The sequence below is a fragment of the Crinia signifera genome, chromosome 2, assembly GCF_055691185.1.
Source record: "Crinia signifera chromosome 2, ASM5569118v1, whole genome shotgun sequence".
In the NCBI taxonomy this organism is placed as follows: domain Eukaryota; kingdom Metazoa; phylum Chordata; class Amphibia; order Anura; family Myobatrachidae; genus Crinia; species Crinia signifera.
In genome coordinates, this window is record NC_139218.1 from 8652595 (window position 1) to 8671674 (window position 19080).

A 19080-nucleotide genomic window follows, 5' to 3' on the forward strand; every position below is an offset into this window, starting at 1 on the left:
TAGCCCATTATAACGCTACCATGTGGGGATTAATGATAAGCCCATTATAACGCTACCATATGGGGATAAATGATTAGCCTATTATAACGCTACCATGTGGGATATATGATAAGCCCATTATAACGCTACCATGTGGGGGATAAATGATAGGCCCATTAAAAGGTTACCATGTGGGGGATAAATGATAAGCCCATTATAACGCTGCCATGTGGGGATAAATGATAAATCCCTTATAATGCTACCATATAGTGATAAATGATAAGCCCATTATAACCCTACAATGTGGGGATAAAGGATAAGCCCATTATAACGTTACCACGTGGGTATAAATGATAACCCCATTATAATGCTACCATGTGGGGATAAATGATAAGCCTATTATAACTCTCTCATGTGGGGGATAAATTATAACCCCATTATAATGCTACCATGTGGGGATAAATGATAAGCCTGTTATAACGCTCTCATGTGGGGGATAAATTATAACCCCATTATAATGCTACCATGTGGGGATAATACTCCTTTCACCTCACACCTGGGTTATTGCCAGTTTAGTGACATATGGACATGGGTCGATTTGCGGTTGTAAAAGCACCACCTGGGATTGGCAGTTTTCAATCCTTAATAGGAAAAATAAAAAAAAAATAGCTCGGGATTGGCCTCCCTAGTTATATATGGGACATAAAAGTTACCACACCCTACTGGTAGTCCTGAGAAGTGCATGCCATATTATTGTTTGGAGGATTTCCAGATCGATAAATGTAGATATTAGAGGAATGCTCCCTCCGGGGCTGTATACAGCTGTCCCATGGAGATATGCAGTTGAATGGCTGCAGGGCTATAATCGGTTACTTTTGAATGTATAATCCCACCAATTGTTTTCAGTGGTTGTGGTTGTATTTACCAGATGTGATCATTGGGGACTTTGTATAAATCACTATATATACAGTATATAGCCGATGTAATTTATCTGTTGGTGTCACACTAACACCATCTGTGACAGCTGTATGTGTTTTAGTTATGTTCCGTCATATTTACATTTATTACTACATACTGTATATGCTCCAGTAATGTGTTGGCATTTTCTATGTAAATGTGATTTTGTCAAACGTGAAAAACTTAATTAAAATTAAGAATTAGAATTTGGTTTTGTGGCGTGTAATGCCTTTGCACTCCTGAAGGTGTCAGTGTCACTGACTAAAACCTCACCATTCACAGACTTGGAATGATGACACCTAGAGGTTATAAAAGGCTATTGCACATCATCAAAATAAATCTTCCAGGTGTATTTAATGTTCCTGATCTGTGGTGGTGGATATAAGAAGGACTCTCATGCTCCAAGAATATATCTTGACTTCAGAGAAGTGATTTCCCCCCTGTAGTGTGTGTCCGCTTTATTTCGTGGAACTTTCTAGCTATTTAGTTTGAATCCTTTTCTTGTGTTTCGTGATTTCCTAGTGTGTGTTTCCTCTGTGTAGCTGGCAGTGGGATAAATGTGAAGTTGAAAGACTTATCTTGTAGAACCTTGGTGGAGGTTAGGTTGGTAATCACACCTATAGTTCTTCTTTGGATTCTATAACCAGTTTTTATTTTTCCCCATCAGTCTCGTGAAATACATGGGATAAGAAGAGGGGGGCTGCTCCAGAGACTGGGTTAAAATGGCTGTTGTGCCTAGGCCAGTATTAGCCAACAAACCAGCGGAGGACAGTCCCATGCTCAGGAGAGCCTCTCTGGAACAGCCCAAGCTGGTGAACGATGAGGAACAGAAAGCCAATGTAAGTAGATTGTGAGTGTGGATCTACTGATCTTCTGCTCAGTGACTGGTCCATACTTTGTTTTGTCTCAATGATTAATGACATCTGCTGGAAAATAACACACATGGTTGTGTATCCAGTGGATGTTCCTAGTAGTTGGTTAGGAAGTCTGGTCAGGAATTTGCAATTGTGGCTATATTTATATACAGTATATGTTACCCCTAGGGATGACATTGCACGTGACTGTGGTGGATTAGGCAGTAGATAAGCTTCCATTGTGTCACCTCTTCTTGCTCCTAGTACCTCTGTGCCCTCTTCCTGCTCCAAGTACCGATGTTCTCTGCTCTTCCTGCTCCCAGTACCGCTGCTCTCTGCTCTTCCTGTTCCAAGTACCGCTGCCCTCTGCTCTTCCTGCTCCCAGTATCGCTGCTCTCTGCCCTCTTCCTGCTCCCAGTACTGCGGCTCTCTGCCCTCTTCCTGCTCCCAGTACCGCTGCTCTCTGCTTTTCCTGCTCCCAGTACTGCTGCTCTCTGCCCTCTTCCTGCTCCCAGTACTGCTGCTCTCTGCTCTTCCTGCTCCCAGTACCGCTCCTCTCTGCTCTTCCTGCTTACAGTACTGCTGCTCTCTGCTCTTCCTGCTCCCAGTACCGCTGCTCTCTGCTCTTCCTGCTCCCAGTACCGCTGCTTTCTGCTCTTCCTGCTCCAAGTACTGCTGCCCTCTGCTCTTCCTGCTCCAAGTACCGTTGCCCTCTGCTCTTCCTGCTTCCAGTACCGCTGCTCTCTGCTCTCTACCTGCTCCCAGTACTCCGCTGCTCACTGCTCTTTCTGCTCCCAGCACCGCTGCTCTCTGCTCTTCCTGCTCCCAGTACTGCTGCTTTCTGCTCTTCCTGCTCCCAGTACCGCTGCTCTATGCTCTTCCTGCTCCCAGTACCACTGCCCTCTGCTCTTCCTGCTCCCAGTACCTCTGCTTTGTGCTGTTCCTGCTCCCAGTATTGCTGCACTCTGCTCTTCCTGCTGCCAGTACCGCTGCTCTCTGCTCTTCCTGCTCCCAGTACCGCTGCACTCTGCTCTTCCTGCTCCCAGTATCTCTCCCCTCTGCTCTTCCTGCTCCCAGTACCTCTGCTTTGTGCTGTTCCTGCTCCCAGTATTGCTGCTGTGTACGGTGCCGTGCAATGCGATGAGTACCGCTGCCCTCTGCTCTTCCTGCTCCAAGTACCGCTGCCCTCTGCTCTTCCTGCTTCCAGTACCGCTGCTCTCTGCTGCTCTCTGCCCTCTACCTGCTCCCAGTAGCGCTGCTCACTGCTCTTTCTGCTCCCAGCACTGCTGCTCTCTGCTCTTCCTGCTCCCAGTACTGCTGCTTTCTGCTCCCAGTACCGCTGCTCTATGCTCTTCCTGCTCCCAGTACCACTGCCCTCTGCTCTTCCTGCTCCCAGTACCTCTGCTTTGTGCTGTTCCTGCTCCCAGTATTGCTGCACTCTGCTCTTCCTGCTGCCAGTACCGCTGCTCTCTGCTCTTCCTGCTGCCAGTACCGCTGCTCTCTGCTCTTCCTGCTCCCAGTACCACTGCACTCTGCTCTTCCTGCTCCCAGTACCTCTCCCCTCTGCTCTTCCTGCTCCCAGTGTTGCTGCACTCTGCTCTTCCTGCTGCCAGTACCGCTGCTCTCTGCTCTTCCTGCTCCCTGTACCGCTGCTCTCTGCCCTTTCTGCTCCCAGTACTGCTGCCGTCTGCCCTTCCTGCTCCCAGTACCACTGCCCTCTGCTTTTCCTGCTCCCAGTACTGCTGCCCTCTGCTCTCCCTGCTCCCTGTACCACTGCCCTCTGCTCTTCCTGCTCCCTGTACCTCTGCTTTGTGCTGTTCCTGCTCCCAGTACTGCTGCTCTCTGCTCTTCCTGCTCACGGTACTGCTGCACTCTGCTCTTCCTGCTCCCAGTAATGCTGTACTCTGCTCTTCCTGCTCCCAGTAATGCTGCACTCTGCTCTTCCTGCTCCCAGTACTGCTGCTTTCTGCTCTTCCTGCTCCCAGTACCGCTGCCCTCTGCTCTTTCTGCTTTCAGTACCTTTCTTATTTATTTATTTATTTATTTACAGTTTCTTAGCAGCAGATTCCGTTGCGCTTTACAATTGTAGACAGTGATAAAAAACTGGGTAACAACAGAAAGACTTGGAGGTAAGAGGGCCCTGCTGCAAGCTTACAATCTATAGGGATATACTGTTGGAGGGAAACACAAGGACAGGCACCAGTAATAGTATAGCAGTCCCACCAAGTTACAAGTCCAGAAGGGAAGCTATATAATACATAAGTGCCTCAGAGGGTTATGTGTGCGGTATATAAATATGATAGGCTTGCCTGAAGAGGTGAGTTTTCAGGGAATGTTTGGAGGCTAGCGGAGAGTCTTATTGTGCGTGGAAGGGTATTCCATAGGATGGGAGCAGCCTGATGAAAGGACTGTAATAGTGAATGGGAGCTAGTGATCCGCTCAGATGAGAGACGCAGATCTTGTGCAGAGCGGAGTGGTCGAGATGGCAGATATTTGTGATAAGTACAGAGATATATGCTGGTGCAGTATGGGTAATAGCTTTATATGCAAGTAGAAGTGTTTTATATTGAATACAGTAAAATACAGGCAAACAATGGAGGGACTGGCAGAGCGGATCAGCAGACAATGAGCGTCTTGCTAGGAAGATCAGCCTAACAGCCGCATTTAAAATAAATTGCAGTGATGAGAGTCTGCTTTTGGGAAGACCAGTTAGGAGACTATTGCAATAATCAATGCAGGATTTAGTAGTGTCTTGTGTGAGATAGGGTCATATATTGGATATGTTTTTTAGATGCATGCAACATGATTTGGAGACCGGTTGAATGTGGGGAACAAAGGACAGTTCAGAGTCGAGGATGACCCCTAGGCAATAAGCTCTTGGGGGGTAGGGTAGATTGTCGTGTTGTCAACAGTTATGTATATATCAGAATGGTAACTGTTATGGATATATCAGAATGGTAACAGTTATGGATATATCAGAATGGTAACAGTTATGGATATATCAGAATGGTAACAGTTATGGATATATCACTGTTCTTGGCTGGTAGGAATATAAGTACTTCCGTTTTGGAAATATTGAGTTTGAGGTGGCAAGAAGACATCCAGGAGGAGATGGCAGAGAGACATTCAGAGACTCAGCCCAAGACCCCTGGTGACAACTCTGGGGTTGATAGATAGATTTGAATATCGTCCGCATACAAGTGATACTGATATCCGAAAGACCTGATTAGTTTGCCAAGAGATGAGGTATAGATTGAGGACCTAAAACTGAGCCTTACGGAACCCCCACTGACAGAGGTAGTGAAGAGGAAGTAGAGTCAGAGAAGCAAACGCTGAAAGAGTAATCAGATAGGTAAGATGAGAATCAGGAAAGGGCTGTATCATTAAGACCTAGGGAGTGTAGTGCTTGTATGAGAAGAGTGTGGTCAACCGTGTCAAACTCAGCAGAAAGATCTAGAAGAATAAGTAGTGAGTAATGGCCTTTATATTTGGCAGTTACCAGATCATTCACCACTTTAGTCAGTGCTGTCTCAGTGGAGTGTTGGAAACGAAAGCCTGACTGAAGTGGGTCTAATAGGGTGTGAGAGTTAAGAAAGTGTGTGAGGCGAGAGTAGACTAGTCTCTCCAGTAGCTTGGAGAGGCATGGGAGATAGGACGATAGTTAGAGAGAGAGTTAGGGTCAGAATTGTGTTTTTTTTTTTCAGAATGGGCGTAATCACTGCATGTTTGAACAGAGATGGAAAAGTACCAGTAGCAAGAGAGAGATTGCAGATTTCTTATCTGCTCTTCCTGCTCCCAGTACCTTTTTTCCCTGAATTTCATACTACCAGTATGTCTCTTCTCTCCAGTTCCTGCTCCCTGTCCCCCTTTTCTATGCACATAGTGCTCCCAGTACCAAAGTCTCTACCCCCTACTTTCTGATCCCACTACCTGCTCCTCGCAACACATCTCTCCAGTGTCGTAACTAGGTATGGGCGAGTGATGCACCGCACTCCATTGCCTATATTTTGACTTGTAGGGTGAATTGAACGAAACCCTACAGCCAGTATATTGGCAGTAGTGCCTGTGCTTGACTTCTGTAACAGTTTCCTCGCCACTTCCTCATTCCAGTATCAAAGTCTCTTATCTACTACTCTTGCTCCCAGTACCTTTTCTCTGCACTTCCTGCTTCCATTCTCTCCACCCTGCTTCCAGTTACTCTCTTCTCTGCTTTTAGTTCCCAGTCTCTCCACTTCCTGCTTCCAGTAACTCTCCTCTCTCCGCTTCCTGTTCCTAGTCACTCCACTTCCTGCTTCCAGTAACTCTCCTCTCTCTGCTTCCTGTTCCTAGTCACTCCACTTCCTGCTTCCAGTAACTCTCCTCTCTCTGCTTCCTGTTCCTAGTCACTCCAATTCATGCTTCCAGTAACTCTCTTCTCTCTACTCCCTGTTTCCAGTCTCACCATTCTCTCCACATCCTGTTCCCAGTAACCCTCTTCTCTCTATTCCCTGTTTCCAGTCTCACCATTCTCTCCACTTCATATTCCCAGTAACTCTCTTAGCTTCCTGCTTCCAGTAACTCTCTTCTTTCTGCTTCTTGTTCCCAGTCTCTCCACTCTCTCCACTTCTTACTTTCAGTAACTCTCTTCTCTACACGTCCTGCTTTCTGTTTCTATGTATACTGAATACCAATAAGGGGGGGTTATCTCAGGGTCTTCCAGTTCCGCATCAATCCTTAATATCTTCCCCATGTTCCTGTGTTCTTCATCTTGCTACCTGAGTGATGCAGTTTACTTCCACACCACATGTATTGTCCTCCTCCTTTAAGTTCTTTGTTTCTCTTGAAAACTATGTAGCTATTTGCTTTTCCAATAAGTAAAAGTATAGGCTGGTAAGAAGTCATACTACAGGCTGGCCATTGTGTTCTAATCCAGCAAACGTCTGGAAACCTAAGCAAATAATAGGATTTAGAGTGGAAAAGTTCAGCCCCAGAACATTAAGGACGTGGAAGGTTTTGTGTCTCCACCCAGATGTCAGCACCATGTATTACATAATCTGTGAGCTGTGGCGTTGTCTATCACTCTGTCATTGTACTGCATGCAGGGACCGTTACCCCAGGGTTGCCTACTTTTGAAAAGCAGTTTCAGGGAGATTTTATATGCTGAGGGGGCGTGTCATGTACCACCCAAGGGGTGTGTCTAGTGACACCTATGGGCACGCCTATTTTAACCTTGAATGTACCCAGTTCCCCCCTGACTGTGCCCTGCGTGACCCTGACTGTGGTCTGTGCCCCCCTGACTGTGCCCTATGCCACTCTGACTTTTTAACCTAGGTAATAGGGTCAATTATTCCTCTTCCCCTGCCCCTTCCCCACATACTCAAAAAAAGTATTCTGTCTCCCCCCTCCACACTGCTGAAGCAGCATCATAACAATATTTAATCTCCCCCTGTTTCTTGGAGATCCTTCCTTCTCTCCCCCCTCCAGGCCTCCATGCTGCTGTAGTTTCATAAAAATTGATTCTCTCCCCCTGCTTCACTATTGTTCGTCCTCCCCACCCCCTCCTCACTGCTTCCCCCAAAAATGTATAAAGCAGCAGGGAGAGAAAAAAAATTGATAAGCAGAAGAGGGGACAGACAGCGCCTGAGTGAGGAACCCTTTTAAACCAGTGGAGGGAGAGAATTCTCAGGGAAGAAGTCTTATGAGCAGTGAAGGAAGCAAGCTCAGCAGCCAGTCTCCACGACCTCCCACCAATCAATCTCACCCACTGCTGCTGCTCCCGCGGCCGCTCCCCGTGCTGCCCTGCCTGCCTCTGCATAGTGTAACTTAATTCTTTATCCTGCAGAGAGACCACTCACTCACCAATTATCCCTCCGGCAGCCACTCCTGAGGCCGCTCCACCTCCTACTCTCCGTGCTGCACTGCCTGCTGCTGCGTAGTGGGTAGTAGCTGCTGCTGTGGACAGCGCTACCCACAGAGCCCCGCGGCAGCCAGCATATAATAGAACAGCCGCACTTCAGAGCCCGCCCCCGGCCTTTTCGTGACACGCGCATGTCGCAGGGTTCTCGGAAAAGCTTGAAAAACCGGGAGAATCACGTGTATTTCCGAGAGACCGGGAGTTACAAGCAAAAAGCGGGAGACTCCCACAAAATCCGGGAGGGTAGGCAAGTATGCGTTACCCGCTGTAGTAACCTGGGTTCTAATCTCAGGGTCATCTTTATGAAGTTCTGAAAGTCTAGCATTTGTTCTATGGCAGTGGTGGACCAGGTGCAAAAATATAATTTGGGCACCCTCTTATACCCCAACCAAAGAAGTTGTGCTGGTCTGGGCAGAATTTGGCTCCTTAGTCCTCAGGGGCCCTGGTGCAATGCACCTGCTGCACCAATGGTAGTTCCGCCTCTGGGCCCCCGGTACAATGCACCTGCTCCACCAGTGGTAGTTCCTCCTCTGGGCCCCGGTACAATGCACCTACTGCACCAATGGTAGTTCCTCCTCTGGGCCCCCTGCACAATGCACCTACTGCACCAATGGTAGTTCCTCCTCTGGGCCCCCTGCACAATGCATCTGCTGCACCAATGGTAGTTCCTCCTCTGGGCCCCGGTACAATGCACCTGCTGCACCAATGGTAGTTCCGCCTCTGGGCCCCCTGCACAATGCACCTGCTGCACCAATGGTAGTTCCTCCTCTGGGCCCCGGTACAATGCACCTGCTGCACCAATGGTAGTTCCGCCTCTGGGCCTCCGGTACAATGCACCTGCTCCACCAGTGGTAGTTCCACCTCTGGGCCCCCTGTACAATGCACCTACTGCACCAGTGGTAGTTCCTCCTCCGGGCCCCCTGCACAACGCAACTGCTGCACCAATGGTAGTTCCGCCTCTGGGCCCCCTGTACAATGCACCTGCTGCACCAATGGTAGTTCCGCCTCTGGGCCCCCAGTACAATGCACCTGCTGCACCAATGGTAGTTCCACCTCTGGGCCCCCGGTACAATGCACTGGCTGCACCAATGGTAGTTCCACCTCTGGGCCCCGGTACAACGCACCTGCTGCACCAATGGTAGTTCCTCCTCTGGGCCCCCGGTACAATGCACCTGCTGCACCAATGGTAGTTCCGCCTCTGGGCCCCTGGTACAATGCACCTGCTGCACCAATGGTAGTTCCACCTCTGGGCCCCGGTACAACGCACCTGCTGCACCAATGATAGTTCTGTCTCTGGTACAGTAGTATTGTCGCTTATACACATAATGCCCACAATAGTGCCCCTTACACAAAATGCTCAAAACAGTAGTGGCGCATTACACATAATTAAATAATTATACAAAATTCTCACAGTAGTCCCCCATTTACATATAATGCCCACAGTAGCTCATACGTATTTCTGCCTCTGTCCCTCCAGCAGCTCCATGCCCCGTGTCCCTCCAGCAGCTCCATGCCCCGTTTCCCTCCAGCAGCTCCATGCCCCGTGTCCCTCCAGCAGCTCCATGCCCCGTGTCTCTCCAGCAGCTCCATGCCTCGTGTATCTCCAGCAGCTTCCTCTCCTCTCTGTGTCCCTCCAGCAGCTCCATGCCCGTGTCTCTCCAGCAGCTCCATGCCTCGTGTCCCTCCAGCAGCTTTCTCTCCTCTCTGTGTCCCTCCAGCAGCTCCATGCCCGTGTCTCTCCAGCAGCTCCATGCCCCGTGTCCCTCCAGCAGCTTCCTCTCCTCTCTGTGTCCCTCCTGCAGCTCCATGCCCCGTGTCTTTCCAGCAGCTACATGCCCCGTGTCCCTCCAGCAGCTTCCTCTCCTCTCTGTGTCCCTTAAACCCCCTCACACCTTGTCTTCAGCATGCACAGAGCCTGCTCTTCACTTTAGCGGTGGCGACAGCATGACATCACATTTGCCTTGCTGTAAAAGGAAGCCACTGAGTACTGAGGAGGTGACAAATGCCATCTAACCACCCTCCTGGTACTCAATAAGGCTGTGTCTGACCGCAGGTGGAGGAAACCATGGAGCCAGGACCTGAGGAGTGGACGGGGTCTCCTGCTCTTTAGTGCCACCTGCATCATCTGTTGCTGTGGGCGGTGGGCATGGAATTCTGTGCAGGGTTGTGGTAGTGGAGGTGAAACTAGTTCCACCTACAATTAGAGGTTCAACCCTGTTCCCCCTCATTTTAACCCCTGGCGCACACAGATGATGGGTGATACCATAGAGTAAGAACCCGCAGCTGTAACATTATACAGTGCTAGATAAAGTCACCTGCGTGTAAGTGATACCTGTGTTCCAGGTAAGGGCTGCTCTGTGGATGGGGCCGTTACAGTGGGCATCTAAGTCCTGGCACACAGACACACGAATGTAAGCCAGGGTAGGGCTTTGTACTAGTGGCATTGGCGGGCAATCACTATAAGACACAGACACATGCCCAGCGACGTCCAGTTTAGAATAAGCCCCTGTGTCTCCCTGCACACAATGTTAGCACAGTTCTATTAAACACACACCGGTGTTGTATCATCAGATATGTGAGCTTGCTGTGTACATAACACAGATAATTACAGATTGTTGTGTAATCACAAGGTTGGCATTGGCATGTGCTGGAGGGAGAATAGGGTACTGTGTGCTCGCTGGCACTAGGTGAATTGCCCTTTCAGTGGGCGTCTATCATTGGTAGAGATGAAGTATAAGCTTATTATCCTAATATGTCATCACAGCACTGAGGAGGAAGCATGTGTCCTTGCAGTGCATGTGTGTGTGTATATATATATATATATATATATATATATGAGAGGCAAGTTGGCGGCACTCACAGGGTTTTGAATGAAGACAATACAAGGGTGTCGTCTTAACGTTTCAATTCTATTTAAGAATTTTCCTCAGAAGACAATACAAGGGTGTCGTCTTAACGTTTCAATTCTATTTAAGAATTTTCCTCAGAAGCTTCTGAGGAAAATTCTTAAATAGAATTGAAACGTTAAGACGACACCCTTGTATTGTCTTCATTCAAAACCATGTGAGTGCCGCCAACTTGCCTCTCTATCTATCCTAACTGACCCAGGAGGGCACCCAGGAACCCTTTATACGTTTACCTATTAAGTGGAGTGCCGACAAACCCTATACCTATATATATATATATATATATATATATATATATATATATATATATATATATATATATATATATATATATATATATATATATATATATATATATATATATTTACCCAATAGTGGTATGGCGCCTATAGTAAAGTCCAAATGCAAAGTTTGCAAATTCCGTATCGAGTGAAGTAATACAGATGGTCTTTTCCAATATTTTTGTTTATTATTCTTCACAGGATAGTCGGATAAAAAACGCTTGTAGCCAATCCCAACGCGTTTCATCTCACAGAGACTTCATCAGGGGAAATACAATAATCTAGAATGGAACAGATCTTAATTTCTGTCGACCCTTTTTTTTATATTGGAGTGGGTAATCCTTGCCTATAAAATTGCAGGTATTGGAAATCCTGTCAGCCTCCTTTAAATCATGCTAAAAATTGATTTTCCTAAAAACGAGGATGGTGAATCTTCATCCAAAATAAAAATATATAAATCTCCAATGAGACTCCTGTGTGCTTCAGAGAGGCTAGCAGAATACTATACTATAGGCATTCTGCTAGCCTCTCTGAAGCACACAGGAGTCTCATTGGAGATTTATATATTTTTATTTTGGATGAAGATTCACCATCCTCGTTTTTAGGAAAATCAATTTTTAGCATGATTTAAAGGAGGCTGACAGGATTTCCAATACCTGCAATTTTATAGGCAAGGATTACCCACTCCAATATAAAAAAAAGGGTCGACAGAAATTAAGATCTGTTCCATTCTAGATTATTGTATTTCCCCTGATGAAGTCTCTGTGAGACGAAACGCGTTGGGATTGGCTACAAGCGTTTTTTATCCGACTATCCTGTGAAGAATAATAAACAAAAATATTGGAAAAGACCATCTGTATTACTTCACTCGATACGGAATTTGCAAACTTTGCATTTGGACTTTACTATAGGCGCCATACCACTATTGGGTAAAGACATTGGGCATTGTACGTTCCCTTTCCCTCAGGGAACTTAGTGGTGAGGCTGCCATACATACAAATATCTATCACTTTGTAAAAATATTTTGTCAAATAGGCTCTAGCGCGAATTGGAATATTGGGGATACATATATATATATATATATATATATATATATATATATATATATAGGGTACAGATGAGGCGGCACTCGACAGGCTTAGTTGCAGATAAAAAGGATTTTATTCCATTCCAACAGTTTCGGAATTACCCCCCTTCGTCAGGGACAGCAGTACACAAAATGGTAATGTATACACCACAATATATACCAGATACCGCACAATCCCATTGGTTCCCACCACCCCCACAATCAAGACACAACATAGAGCTCACCTGTTCAGGTCCAACATTCCCGCCAACAGGGCATGCATTGATGCACGTCTGTCATGGAAGCAGACACGGAACAGCCGGGATTCAGCGTCAGACGCTACTTCCGCATATCGCGTTGCCAGGGCAGCGGGGAAAGCGTCATAACGTCATCAGCTGATGCCCGGAACTCCAGCAGCCGGGCTGTGACGTACGCTCAGTCGGCCAATCAGACAGCTGTCAGAGAGGCAGGCCCAACGTGTCAGAGTCCTGTGCCGGAGTCGGAGCGCTATGAACTGTTGCCAAGGCAACAATAACAGTAATGCATAGATACAACATATATACGAAATAGAAAAAACTGTAAATGCCGTCATGGAGTACATGATAATAAATACAAATACATGATAATAGCTCATACATAGTGCTGACACAAAACTGCCCACGGATCAATGGGTATAAATCCCGGTCCAGTATATGGGCTGAGTCCTGAAAAACATACATGAAAAACTTGTACATCTGTGTGAAAAAAGATTGACATTTAAAAAGATTGACAATTTTAAAAAAAGTTATTAAAGAAAGCACTGTAAACCAAGTGTCTCATTTAACCCTTTTGGGGCCAAGGTGTTTAAGACAAAAATCCAGCGACTTTCACGCTGTAATAGAGCTTTATTTCTATTACCACCCCTGGCTGTAGGTGGAATGTGGTCTATTATAATAGATCTGATACTCGCCACACTGTGTTTAAATGTCGCACAGTGTCTAGCGAATGGTTGGTCGCTAGAGCCCTTGAGTAGAGCCTGCTGTATGGCTGTCCTATGTTGAGCCATTCGTGTTTTGAATTGGGTTTGTGTCTTCCCAACATAGGACATGCCACATGGACATGTCAAAAGATACACTACGTAAGTAGAAGTACATGTTAGGGCAAGGTTGATTTTAAAGTATTTCCCCGTGTGTGGATGTCTAAATTTGTCGCAAGGTGCAAGACTGCGACAGGTCACACAACCCAGACATCTGTAGCATCCTAATTTATGGGAAAGGAAGTGTTGGGCTGGTTGTTTCCTATCCCACCCCGTGATGTCTAGCTTCACCACAGAATCCTTAATGTTTTTATTTCTCGTGATACTGGGTAAGACATTAGTGTTAGTTAACAAAGGTAGTTTTTTGTCAGAGGATAGCATAGGCCACCACTGTTTAATTTGTTTAGTGACATGACGGTCGGATGCTGAGTATTTGTGTACCCATGGGATTTTTGGCTTTTGATCTACCATAGTTGGAGCAGGACGGGTGACCAGAAGGGAGTCCCTGGACATGGACAATGCACGCTGTTTGGATTTAACCAAATCAGCCTTCTTGTATCCTCTTTCTGTGAACTTCTGGACTACTTTGTCCAAGGTAGCTTCAGTCTCAGATACGTCAGAAGTAATCCTTCTGGCCCTTAATAATTGGGAATAGGGCAAACCCCTACGCAAAGCCAGGGGGTGGAAGCTATCATTACGTAAGATTGTATTACGGTCAGTGCTTTTAGTAAATAAGGCTGTGCTAATCACGCCTTCATGTATTAAGATATTCACATCTAAGAATTGCACAGAATTTTCATGAATATTGTAAGTAAATCTAATGGCACTGTCTGAGGTATTATGAACATCTAATAGGGTCTGCAGTGACTCCTTTGTATCCATCCAGAGTATCAACAGATCGTCGATGTAACGACGATATAGGCAGATCTCAGATCTAAGCCTCATTTTATCATCATCATAGAATAGTTGACACTCTGTATGGTACATGAATGCGTTGGCATACGCCGGAGCCACCGCAGATCCCATGGCACAGCCAGAGACTTGTAGCAAAAATTTGCCATTGTACAAAAAGTAATTCCGAGTTAGTACCAAACGTAATAACAAAAGGGGGGTAACCCCGAAACTGTTGGAATGGAATAAAATCCTTTTTATCTGCAACTAAGCCTGTCGAGTGCCGCCTCATCTGTACCCTGTTTTGCTGGATTATCTAATCCTGAAGGAAGGCACCCCAGCAAGGATTCCAATTGCTTATTCTTGGAGTGCCGGATTCATTTGGATTCTGTGTCGACTGGAGTGGTTTCTCTCCTTTCAAATCAAGGCACCCATCAGAACCTTGTGTGGTTCATTACTTACCTGCTGCATTACCCAAGTGAGTTTTTTCCAGCCTACACACTTGCCAGTGTATTGAACATTTATTATACCTTTGAGCTTCCATCACTGTTTATTTCTGTGGACACAATATGTCGACTGTCAGTCAGGAAGTGGACTCCGCATTGGAATTTACAAATCTAGATGTGAGAGAATTTCTGACTTTTTCTGATGTGGAGGCAGAAAGAATTCTGAATAAACAACGTATGGATGATGATGCAGGGGGATTGGTCCCTGAAGCTCTGTACAAAAACTTATTACGATTAAAACAGAAAGAATGCGATTTCTTATACCACAGCATAAGTCTGTCGGACTATTACCGTCAGAAGCAGATCCCTAGGGGCTTTCGCGTAAAAAACTCCCCGACCATCGGCAGAAATAACATAGCCTTTTGTCGTCGTTGGATCGCGATATTAAACAAGTGCTCCATGGACCTAGTGCTTCTGGTAATTGAAGAATCTACTCGTGAACAGAATATCCTCAAACAAAAAATTGAGGATTATGAAAAATTGCATATCGACACGCTGGCTCAAGATACCAGTAATGACTGGATCCATAAAATCCAAATACAGATGGAGACGTACAAATGTGATTTAATTACCTTTAAAAAAGAAAAATTAAGGAAGGTTAATGTGGACTATGAACAGCACCGGGTCTATGATTGGTTGAGCAATAGTCGCCCTACAAACTTCACACGTCCATATAGACGCAGAGCCCCCAGGGCCAGATTTGGCGACACCGAAGCCTCTAGTACTTCGGCAAGTGATGTAGAGACCGGGAATAGACGGCCTCAGCTCCCTTTAGGCACCAAGACCCGGGCCATGCTATCAAAACCCCCGCAAGGCGTACAAGGAGGGCCGGACAAAACTGCCGGCAAAAAAGCAAGGAAAGGCGGGAGGAATTAGAAAAGCTTGTCTTTAATCTATCCACCACTCCATTGACTTTACCAGAAGAGCAGGTCCTCTCCAAGGGCCTGTCCTATGTCCCTACAGCCGCAATGGATCCATTTAGGTGGAAAGTGGACACATACAAGTTTGGCAGGTCCATTCGTTTGAAAGACCACTTTGGACATTTCTCACAGGGCCAGGATCCAACTAAGGGATGTGACATTCCACCACAGTTAAAGAAAATTTCTGCTCGCTCTAACTTTGACCCTCCTTCTGCGAATCCTTCTGTAAAGACTTTTATCCGTCTGATAGACCAACTTGGTGAATCCCCACAACCTGTTCCACATATCCAGCACAACCTGACCAAAGAACAACGATCAGCCCTCAAAGACCTATCGTCACGTAAGGACATAGTAATTAGAGGGGCTGACAAAGGCGGGGCAGTGGTGGTGCAGGACTTGGGGGATTATCAGAGGGAATGTTCTAGACAATTAAATGATGATTCTGTCTATAAATTACTACCAGCAGATCCGACAAAGGGTTACAAGTTAGAATTAGATAAAATTTTAGACACCGCGGTATTAGATGGTGCTATATCTGCAGATTTATGTAAAGCATTAACTGTTACTTTTCCTGTGGTACCTCTGTTCTATACGCTGCCCAAGATACATAAGGGGCTGGTGGACCCCCCGGGTAGACCCATTATCTCGGCCCGGGGGTCACTCTACCAGCCTATCTCGGTGTATCTTGACAGCATCCTGAATCCCTGTATACAACTATTGCCTTCCTATTTAAAGGACACCTCATCCCTCTTGTTAACCCTTAGAGATTTGGAAGCACAGAGGGACTTGCGCTCCGTGAAGTACCTTTGCACGGCGGATGTGACAAGCCTCTACACCTGTATCCCCCATGATGCAGGTGTGGAGGCTGTCCGTTCTATTATCTCTAACAATTCAGCTTATGTGGGTCCACCTATTGAACTTTTCCTTTTGTTATTACGTTTGGTACTAACTCGGAATTACTTTTTGTACAATGGCAAATTTTTGCTACAAGTCTCTGGCTGTGCCATGGGATCTGCGGTGGCTCCGGCGTATGCCAACGCATTCATGTACCATACAGAGTGTCAACTATTCTAGGATGATGATAAAATGAGGCTTAGATCTGAGATCTGCCTATATCGTCGTTACATCGACGATCTGTTGATACTCTGGATGGATACAAAGGAGTCACTGCAGACCCTATTAGATGTTCATAATACCTCAGACAGTGCCATTAGATTTACTTACAATATTCATGAAAATTCTGTGCAATTCTTAGATGTGAATATCTTAATACATGAAGGCGTGATTAGCACAGCCTTATTTACTAAAAGCACTGACCGTAATACAATCTTACGTAATGATAGCTTCCACCCCCTGGCTTTGCGTAGGGGTTTGCCCTATTCCCAATTATTAAGGGCCAGAAGGATTACTTCTGACGTATCTGAGACTGAAGCTACCTTGGACAAAGTAGTCCAGAAGTTCACAGAAAGAGGATACAAGAAGGCTGATTTGGTTAAATCCAAACAGCGTGCATTGTCCATGTCCAGGGACTCCCTTCTGGTCACCCGTCCTGCTCCAACTATGGTAGATCAAAAGCCAAAAATCCCATGGGTACACAAATACTCAGCATCCGACCGTCATGTCACTAAACAAATTAAACAGTGGTGGCCTATGCTATCCTCTGACAAAAAACTACCTTTGTTAACTAACACTAATGTCTTACCCAGTATCACGAGAAATAAAAACATTAAGGATTCTGTGGTGAAGCTAGACATCACGGGGTGGGATAGGAAACAACCAGCCCAACACTTCCTTTCCCATAAATTAGGATGCTACAGATGTCTGGGTTGTGTGACCTGTCGCAGTCTTGCACCTTGCGACAAATTTAGACATCCACACACGGGGAAATACTTTAAAATCAACTTTGCCCTAACATGTACTTCTACTTACGTAGTGTATCTTTTGACATGTCCATGTGGCATGTCCTATGTTGGGAAGACACAAACCCAATTCAAAACACGAATGGCCCAACATAGGACAGCCATACAGCAGGCTCTACTCAAGGGCTCTAGCGACCAACCATTCGCTAGACACTGTGCGACATTTAAACACAGTGTGGCGAGTATCAGATCTATTATAATAGACCACATTCCACCTACAGCCAGGGGTGGTAATAGAAATAAAGCTCTATTACAGCGTGAAAGTCGCTGGATTTTTGTCTTAAACACCTTGGCCCCAAAAGGGTTAAATGAGACACTTGGTTTACAGTGCTTTCTTTAATAACTTTTTTTAAAATTGTCAATCTTTTTAAATGTCAATCTTTTTTCACACAGATGTACAAGTTTTTCATGTATGTTTTTCAGGACTCAGCCCATATACTGGACCGGGATTTATACCCATTGATCCGTGGGCAGTTTTGTGTCAGCACTATGTATGAGCTATTATCATGTATTTGTATTTATTATCATGTACTCCATGACGGCATTTACAGTTTTTTCTATTTCGTATATATGTTGTATCTATGCATTACTGTTATTGTTGCCTTGGCAACAGTTCATAGCGCTCCGACTCCGGCACAGGACTCTGACACGTTGGGCCTGCCTCTCTGACAGCTGTCTGATTGGCCGACTGAGCGTACGTCACAGCCCGGCTGCTGGAGTTCCGGGCATCAGCTGATGACGTTATGACGCTTTCCCCGCTGCCCTGGCAACGCGATATGCGGAAGTAGCGTCTGACGCTGAATCCCGGCTGTTCCGTGTCTGCTTCCATGACAGACGTGCATCAATGCATGCCCTGTTGGCGGGAATGTTGGACCTGAACAGGTGAGCTCTATGTTGTGTCTTGATTGTGGGGGTGGTGGGAACCAATGGGATTGTGCGGTATCTGGTATATATTGTGGTGTATACATTACCATTTTGTGTACTGCTGTCCCTGACGAAGGGGGGTAACCCCGAAACTGTTGGAATGGAATAAAATCCTTTTTATCTGCAACTAAGCCTGTCGAGTGCCGCCTCATCTGTACCCTGTTTTGCTGGATTATCTAATCCTGAAGGAAGGCACCCCAGCAAGGATTCCAATTGCTTATTCTTGGAGTGCCGGATTCATTTGGATTCTATATATATATATATATATATATATATCCAAAGAAAAAGATATAAGGCGCCACCTGTGTCCTGAACTGATAAAACCCTGTTTAGTGGGTTAGGTGAAGACAACGTACAGGTATTCCCTTACTTCAAAAAGGTGTCAGCTATCCTCTAAGAATAAACACCTTGGTAAGGGGTGTATAACAAAGAATAGAAAGCAATGGATAGAGGTGTAAGCGACTAAAAATACTTGTGCAAAAGCCGTGTTTTTTTATCCATAAAGGAATATTTATTATATATATATATATATATATATATATATATATATATACACCCAATAGAGGTATGGCGCCTAGGGTTTAGAATATATAAATGTCCAAATACAGACTATATGAACCACATCCAATGAAGTAAGGAGGAGAAATCTTCCAATTTTTTGTTTATTAGTCTTCAGAGGATTTTGAGAATAAAAACAGCATGTAGATAATGTTCCAACGCGTTTCGTCTCAGAGACTTCATCAGGGGAATACAACAATCTTCATGGTTAAGGAATTTTGAATAAAGTTGAATCCTATTTGGGTGTCTGATTCCTACTATTCTTATATGGGAATGATAATTCCTTTTTCGCTATTTTGATCTGATCGAATATTGCACGAATTGGATAAAATAAATAGCGAAAAAGGAATTATCATCCCCATATAAGAATAGTAGGAATCAGACACCCAAATAGGATTCAACTTTATTCAA

At 45.6% G+C, this 19080-nt stretch overlaps 1 protein-coding gene across 4 annotated transcripts in view; it reads left to right on the forward strand.

Moving 5' to 3' along the window:
- Positions 1 to 19080, forward strand: part of GRAMD1C (GRAM domain containing 1C) — a 159020-nt gene that overhangs the window by 56208 nt on the left and 83732 nt on the right. Inside the window, exon 2 of one of the 4 annotated variants that reach the window (XM_083171541.1) lies at positions 1604 to 1775. The exons of the other annotated variants lie outside the window; for them this stretch is intronic. Within the exon in view, the coding sequence (XP_083027667.1) occupies positions 1659 to 1775 (117 nt within the window). The 5' untranslated portion in view covers positions 1604 to 1658. The remainder of the gene's footprint in view (positions 1 to 1603; positions 1776 to 19080) is intronic. 4 annotated transcript variants of the gene reach the window in all.